The sequence below is a fragment of the Haliotis cracherodii genome, unplaced genomic scaffold (genome assembly GCF_022045235.1).
Source record: "Haliotis cracherodii isolate W230 unplaced genomic scaffold, xgHalCrac1.p SCAF_12, whole genome shotgun sequence".
NCBI classification, from domain to species: domain Eukaryota; kingdom Metazoa; phylum Mollusca; class Gastropoda; order Lepetellida; family Haliotidae; genus Haliotis; species Haliotis cracherodii.
This window is the reverse complement of record NW_027266267.1, coordinates 9,613,264-9,622,105: the sequence shown is the minus strand read 5'-3', so window position 1 is coordinate 9,622,105 and position 8,842 is coordinate 9,613,264. Positions and strand designations below refer to the sequence as shown.

Sequence of the window (8,842 nt, the reverse complement as noted above, 5' to 3'; positions counted from 1 at the left end):
AGCTAACAAAAGACCACAAAACACCTGTACAATAGGAGGAATTTATTAGTAAACAAACGGAAAGTAAATACACTGAAGAGAGAGATATTATATTGTTTCACATAGGAGAGTGCCACCTGGTGGCAAGAAGAAAGTACAAGGACTAACAGCTCCGACTGAAAAAACTGAGCAAGACGAGTCTGCTCACGTCACCTGCGCATTCCATCTGGTTGCTACATTCTTCAATCTGACGTGAAAACTACCAGTAGGTGAACATAACACCAACAAGCCCCTTTCTCACAAACACAAAACATGCGTTGCAAAGAAAACCAGAATGCAACTCGGGGTGTGAAAGCTGATAAAATCTCCAAAGCACGTTCCTTTTTCAGGGAAAAACTAATAAAAGACCATGAAAGACCTGTACAATAGAAGGATTTTATTAGTTAACAAACGGAGAGTAAATACACTGAAGAGAAATATTATATTGTTTCAAATGGGAAAGCGCCACCTGGTGGCAAGAAGATAGTAGACGGATTAACAGCTCCGACTGAAAAGGATGAGCAAGACGAGGTTGCATAATCTGTTAAACTGTGCATACCAGTCTCCACAATGTGCTTTGTAATGAGGGGATATTGTTTCAGTAATAATTGGATTAATATGTACATGCTACACCACTACAGCCGTTATAATAATTCATGGATTTCATCAACATTGTTGTATCCATTGAAAGAACGTCAACATGCATGACAAAGCTTTTATACGTATTGTTTTACATTGACATCAGAAGCACAAACAATATATCTGAAGACATTTCCAGGATTTGCATCGTCATAAAAGTCATCATAGTGTTTCTTGTCCAACAGTTTCCACAGCCCATCCTGTTCTATCCGCTGCATCAGAGGTTCCAGTCTGTTGTTGTATTCCTTTACGTCAGTGAAGCGAGCGTCAGGGACCCCGAAGCATATCAGACCTCCTGTAGTAGACAACACCGAAAATCAGATCGGTTCTTTTGTCAAAAATATGGGACTTACGCAATAGCTTAGAACTTTGGAAATATATTTACTGAAATGGTCATAGTTTCAGACTCGAGGTCCTAATTTCTCGCTGATTTGTTTATAGGTTAAAATACACTTTGACACAGCAACAGTCAGGAGAGCTAAAATGGATCTCGTGGATCTCTGATTTAATGAAAAGTAAAAAGAACCTATTTGTACATTATACGAATATTTCAGTGTTGGACTATTTCGAGTTTGATGAAAGGTACGCTGATAGTATTACCCCGGACGCTTCTGATCGTATTCCTGGTAGAACCAAATAAACCATGCAATATGTAAAACATAATATACACCTTCATGTTCGTTTGCCCACATTGCTACAATGCCTTTAGCCCATTTCTGTTGTCCCCAGTCGTGTGTTGCTGGCACAAGAACAAGAAATCCAAAGCAAAGATCAAGGAAAACAATGTGTAATGTTATGAAGGGAAAGGGTAAAGCATCATAAGAAGAATAGGATGTATTTGAATGAAGGAGGTGTGCGTGATTCTGTATAGTGTCAAAGGAAAATGGTGAAGGAAAGGGTGTGTTTATTTGTGGGCCTCTGTCCGATGATATGGTTACCTTGAAAACAATTAACAAAAGTATTTATATAAACAGCTGCTTTGCTGTAACAGGAGAAACAAAAGCAAAGCCACACCCTCGCCCTCCTCGAAATAACTGAGTGAGTGTTTTAAACAGTATCCCAGTTGAATCACGGCGTGTCTGTACAATGTGGGATTCTTTTAAATCATTACATATTAGTTGGTTCCCCGGACATAATTATAAAGAAAGTCCTCAAGTCAAGGTAATACAGTGTCTGTTAATTCCTACTTGAAGGACACACGATTCATGTCCAGTGAGTGAAGGGAAAGTAAAACTTTGTTACCTGGCTTCACCAGTCGCGCCATCTCCAGTAAAGCAGCACAAGGTAAAAGACCTGTGTTGAAAGCAGCAGCAGCAACCAAACCGTTGTAGCTGTCTGAAAGTAGAGGATATATATATATATATATACATATCGTGCACGCATGCAAGCACGCACATACATACAAACATACATGTCAGTACCATCACTCGGTTATTATTAGTGCCTCCTTCATTTCCTGCCAGTAATAACCACCAGTCATAAACATTTCTTTCACACCTGTGGTTGAGAAACCCATTTGAGATAACTGGTATCAAACATATGTGTGAGATCGAATTTCAGTCCCGTGATTGGCTCCTCCATGGTGATGACCTGAGGTCAGATGATGAATACTTTTCTAATTGTAACTCATTGAAAAGTTGCTCGTGCTTTAGTCGAATGTTCACCTACGTCTGTGTTGAACCACAGGACCGTGTAATTACTACTTCTACTACTACTACTAATAATAATAATAATGACAATAATAACAATAAACAAACTCGTCCTCGTCTGCGAGTTTATTTGTTATTATTATTAGTTACATTATCTGTTGTGATGTCAACATTATCGGGTTTTTTAAAGTGTAAACCCCCTGCATGCCACAGCGACACATATGCCCCTTCTCTTCAACCCTCACTTCAAAGTCGCATAAAATTCAAAATACATCACGCAAACTAATACTCTTCACAGTTTTAAATTTCCCCTTCTGTTTATCATTTACTGTCATTTTCGGCAAAGCAGAATTACTGAAAGTGACTGAAAATTAGGTACATCGTGAATCGCGCCAAATCACAATTCACGGCGTTATTTACTATGTGCATAGAAATCTAAATATCGGATATTTACTCGTTGTATATTAACTTGTTGTAAGATGGTATCTGACAGGCACGAGTGTAGTAATCTTTATAAAGAGAAGCTCAGAAGATCTAAAAACAGTTATTGTGTTGATTTACTGTTGAAATTGTTTACTTTTTGTTTTAAAAATGCCACTTGTCCAGACATTTGGCAAACAAGTATCATTAATCTCATTAAAAAAAGCTCATGGAAATCCCCGTGATCCCTTCGGGTATAGAGGCATATCTCTCTTATCAATTCCATGTAAACTTAATTCTTACATTTTAAATACGCGGTTAAATACATGGTTAGACAGTAATAACATTCTAGCTGACGAACAGAACGGGTTTCGCACAAAACGTAGTACTCAAGAACATTTCTTCTATATACTCTGTACTCAATTACCAATAGAAGAATTATTTTAAACAATCTACCTATCTATGCTTCATTGACATCAAAAAAGCATTTGACACAGTCAATAGAGAGTGTCTGTGGTACAAATGTATGTGTCTAGGTATAAATGGTAAATTTCTTCATGCAGTTCAGTCAATGTATAACAACACTAACTCATAAACAACAGTCACACTGATATATTCCCAGTCTATTCTGGAGTTCGACAGGGTTGTGTTCTGTCGCCGACATTATTTTCAGTATACGTAAACGACTTGGTCAGTGAAATCAACAATTTTAACTGCGGTATATACATTGATCATACAATGTTGAGTACTCTGCTTTATGCAGACGATATTGCTTTGCTTGCAACGTATGCTTGAGTGTGTTAGCGACTGCTGTCTCGTTGGCGCTTGCTAGTAAACGTTAAATAAACAAACGTCATCTATTTCCGCCCAAATGTAATACCCCGATCCAAATTTGTTTTTACTTTAAGTAACGATGTCATTGATTATACTCATGCATACAAATATCTTGGTCTCTGGTTTCATGAGCATCTTGATCTAAATTTTACAGTGAACGAGCTAGCCAAGTCTGCCAGTCATGCATGGGGTGTCAATGTAAATTTAAGTCGGTTGGTGATTTACCTTAAAGTGTTTATAATACCCTCTACGTAAACCTTGTGCAGCCTATTTTATCGTATGGTTCAGCCATCTGGGGAACTAAGGAATTCAGATGTATCAATAACATCCAAATCAGAGCATGTCGCTTTTTTCTCAGTGTGAGTAACAAAACCCCGAATGTTGCAGTCTGTGGTGACATGGGTTTGATCTTTGCTGATTATATTAACTGGTTTACCCAATTATGGGATGACAAAGGAAACGTTAATGGAAATAAACTACGAACATATCGCTTGTTTAACAATAGTTTAGATCTAGAAGCTTATGTCAATTCTCCTCTTGATAGATTAGTAAATTCCGCTGTGGAACACTCCCGCTGCAGGTAGAACTTGGTAGGTTTTCACGTCCAGTTATCCTCCTTGGGGAGAGAATATGTAAGTTCTGCAACAGTAATTCTGTTGAAGATGAACTTCATATTCTTATGTTTTGTCAACTTTATGCTGATTTACGTTACGTCGTCTTTCAATTTGCTTCTACTCTTAATCCTTCTTTCCCTCAGCTGTCCACAGTTGACCAGTTTCTCTACCTTATGTCCAATAATTCCCTGTGTAAATAGCCGTATCATTGTCTAAAATGTATAACCGTCGTAAGTCCCTGATTACATAATTTATAAAACCCCATGGTTCTTACCTCTAATTTTCTTAGTATTTCAAATGCACTTAAGTGGTTTTATAAACTTCTTTTTTATATAACATGCTTTTTACTGTGTAACATGTGTCTCATGGCCTTTATAGACCGGCTGGCGTTATTCTTTATATATATATATATCTACCTGTATTTTACCAAATTGAAATATTATTGTATACAACGCCGGGTGACACCTAAATAAAACAATTTTCTTCTTCTTCTTCTATATATACTGACAGGCACTCGTGTAGTAATCTCTATATAATACATATGATGCCAAATAAACAGCGACGATTACCCATGTGTTGCCAGTGTGTACACATTGTTGACGTGTGTTGGTGATATCACGATTTGTAAGGGGTGGCACAACATGTGGACGTCGAGCATGTGACGATTTCTTATAGTCTGACTCGTAACTCGTTTTGTCATGTTACCGAGGTGAAAACCAAAATCTGTCTAACATTTCACCTGTGACCAGTTGTTTAATGGTGTGTCCATCCATGAACTCCAGGTAGTAATCTGTGTACACGCCTTTCTTCATTGCTTCAGTCATCATACCAGTCGATGGATCAAGGCCATCAATTTGACTAAATCCTCTTGCCCACAACTGAAACATATAATCAATATTTTAAACTGTTTCGGCATTCATATATCCCCCATATCCTAATATCACAAACTCTTGTTGTCACGAGAGCCACCACCTTCTTTTTCCCACCTACATCTTAATTTCTCAGTCACAAAACTCACAAGTTTCCCGCAGTCTATAAGTTGAAACATATTTTTATTATGAGAGACTTACAGATACAGCCAAAACCAATTTGCTCAGCAAACACTTCTAATTGTTATTTTCCCATTCCTGTAACATTTCTGTTAACGAACGTTTTCGTAATCGAAACAATGGAAAGTGTTTTTCTTGTTTTTATTTATGATTTGTGACGCATATTCATTCATGTCACCCTATTCCTCACTAACTGAATCCTTTTTCCTCAATCATCTGAAACCTGTCACCCTTAGTCACAAACTGACGTCCTGTCACTCAATTTCACACAATATTTCATACTGTCACTCACTCACACTGCTACCCACGTACCATCTCACACAAACTGACTTCCTGTCACCAAATGTCACAACGTTCTTAACGAGGATCCTCACATATAGCATCATCACTTACGTGGCCTGAAGCTGGCGATTCTCAAATATTGTATCATGATTCACTCTCCGTCTCAACAAGTGACACCAAAGAATCACTGGCCCAGTCGTCTAAAGCGCTGCAATTCGCTGTGCAGAGTTGCATCCCTTGGGCACGCCAGAAAGCTATGATTATTGGTTCGAATCCCAGTTCGCCCCGATTATATTTCTAGGCTTGTCAACACCATAGCCATGCCCCTGGGTTTGACCGAAGTGGTAAACATCTGAGACCTGCATCACTTCGGGCTTTTCTCCCACATTAAGCTGATATAACTTGAATAATGTTAAAAGCGGCGTTAAACCCAACTCACTCACTCATTCACTCACTAACATGATGATTCCACACAGTGGGCTCACCTGCTCTGCTAACATTCCTGTGCCAGCAGCAGCATCAAGAATTCTCACAGAATCCCTCACATCTGCCTGAAAGTAGTCAGCCATACCCTCGGCTATGTATATATGGTCTCTGTAATTTCGGCTTGCCCACACCTACAAATGTACACCATCCCTTAAAAGTCGCGGTACGGTCACAGGCAATCAACGAAGTCACAGAGTCTGACAACCTAATCCATTTGGTCGGTTTATGGCTATGTGGTTTAACCCATATGTGTGCAATGTATCAGAAGAAGAAGAAGAAGAAGAAGGAGATGAAGAAGAAGAAGAAGAAGAAGAAGAGGAAGAAGGAGATGAAGAAGAAGAAGAAGAAGAAGAAGAAGAGAAGAAGAAGAGAAGAAGAAGAAGAAGAAGAGATGAAGAAGAAGAAGAAGAAGAAGAAGAAGAAGAAGAAGTGGAGGAGGAGGAGGGGTGTCCATAATTTATGGTAAGTATTAAGGAGAAGAAGGAAAAGAAGATGTTTGTGGTGGTATCTATATCTGCATCTGTGTAAATATTGAAGAAAAGATCTGGCGTTGTAAATATATTACCCTAATGAAATGACAGAATTTCACTTCACCTACAACCAACACTCTATAAAGTGACGTCCACGTGCCTGATGACATTCACTTCACCTACAGCCAACACTCTATGATGTGACGTCCACCTGCCTGATGACATTCACCTTACCTCATCGTAAGTGCCAGCGGCGTTTGTGAAGACATCGGCAACTTTGCCTGGGGTCATGCCATCTCTCTTGCCAAAGTCATCAAATGCGAAGTTTCCTGAGTTTTCCATTTTGAAACTAAAGGTTTGGGAAAAGGGAAAACAAGTATATTATGAATCTAGCTGACTTAATAATATATTCTTTATAAAAACTTAATAGCACACCCGGTTTAATGACATCACATCCAGATTGTAAAAAACACATACTTTTCACGACATTTCATTGTTGCGGAACGTACTACAGCCTCAGTACCTTGATAACGAATTGATAAGCATTTCCGTGTTCAAAACATAATTTTTGCTTAGGAAAAACACATGCCTATTGTTTTACATTTAGTCATTTCACTAATTTCTGATCTTGATATTTGACACAATCACGGACTATTGTCTACGTACATGATACTTATGATGATACTGCTTTCAGCAGAGTATCAATATTTTTTCGAGTAATCGACACTCGTTCTGGGTCAGTTGTATGTTACCAAGGGGCTTAAGTAATAATTACTCATTTGTGTCGTCTTTCTAACTGGACAAGTCTATAATGAGGTATTATCTAAACATTGCATAAAGTAAATCTTCCTTTTAAAAAGTCAAAGTTACAGGAGAATAATACACGCCATACTCTCTTACAACCGTAATAAAGAGAGGAGAGCACAAAATGTTCTCCAAACTACAAACTAGTCTAGTGGTTAAAGCGTTCGCTCGTCACGCAGAAGACCCGGGTCTGGTGTCTGGTGTGATATTGCTAGAGCGGCATAAAAACTAATTCACTCACTCTTTCACTCATTCACTCATTGAGGAAATTAGGTTTCAGAGGTATAACGTGAAAGTGAAGAGGTGTTTATCATTCAAACTATAAACCTATATGAAACCAATACTCGTCAGCTTCCAATAAAACACTGACGGTATAATTCCGCAGTTTGTCTTTAAATTATAGCGTTTATAGTTTGACAACTAACATGCTCCCAAACATTTAATAAAATCAAAAGGAATTAAGTAATCGCCTTTATTAAAAATATATGTGTTTTCACTCAACTAGGGTCGCAACTACACAAGGCAATATCACTGTCTTAGTAATGATACTTACGATTATAATATCACTTACGGAGATGAAAGTATCTTCTACGTAGGTGATGAATTTTGTTTAGACTGTGGCACTGATACGCCTCAATATTAATTACTGAATGTCATCCATTGATTTTGTTCGAAAATACACCAGGAGTATGCTGGAGGAAACGCATATTAGTCCATTCAAATTCAAAATGACTTACAATGAATCGTGATCCTTGTCATACAAAAATCCACAATTTGAAATCAATGCCGAATAAATAAATGTTTCGTTGTGTTTACTGTAGTTGCTGCTTTCTGATTAGCTAAATTGGCCCCAATGATTGTGAAACAATAGCCACACCCACCTGAATTATCATGCACAGGACTTTTCAGTTTAAAATTCTATTTGGTAATAAATGAAACATATACAAATTGATATGGTCAAAATCAGTTATTTTACTTTGTTTAATTCGACAATATTTGTCTTAACATTAAACATGAAATACCTTTTTAAACAGATAAATGCCTGTTTTGGTCACATGGTACAGCATTAATAGTGTAGTATCAAATGAAGTAAACCACACGTTCACGTCACTTTCAAAAGGTCCGGTGAAAAGATCGGCAACACATTACACATATTTCCCTCTGCAAAATATTTCTATCTATAGTCATGTATTTCTGTTTGTAATGTCACAGTTATGGGCAAAATATAATAATTACTACTACTCGATGTATTTGAAGTCAGAGACAAACGTCAGCGGTGCACACTGTACTGTGCAAGTTCATGTTGCAATAGAAAGAGGCATTATAAGATACTCCAATGTTGAAACCAGTGATTTTACTACAGACAATAATATTGGATATTTTGACGATTGTGTCAAGTCCTGATGGACATTTTCCAATATCATTACCAAATCCGCAAAAACAATCTTCAGGACATTTTAGATGACAATCAAGCAGTGTCATGGACAATCAACCGATGTCAAACACTGTGGCTTAATATATATATATATATATATTGTTTTCGTTGCGTGTATACATATATATATATATATACGCAA

General features: G+C 37.6%; 1 protein-coding gene across 1 annotated transcript; it reads right to left on the bottom strand.

The window, feature by feature from the left end:
- Positions 1-734: 734 nt before the first annotated feature.
- On the bottom strand, positions 735-6,803 carry LOC139457520 (methyltransferase-like protein 27). The gene is made up of 5 exons (XM_071238907.1): positions 6,696-6,803; positions 5,991-6,122; positions 4,914-5,052; positions 1,900-1,992; positions 735-952 (listed from the first exon to the last, which is right to left on the bottom strand). Exons 1-5 carry the CDS (start codon positions 6,801-6,803, stop codon positions 735-737), a joined length of 690 nt encoding a protein of 229 aa, XP_071095008.1.
- Positions 6,804-8,842: the final 2,039 nt, after the last annotated feature.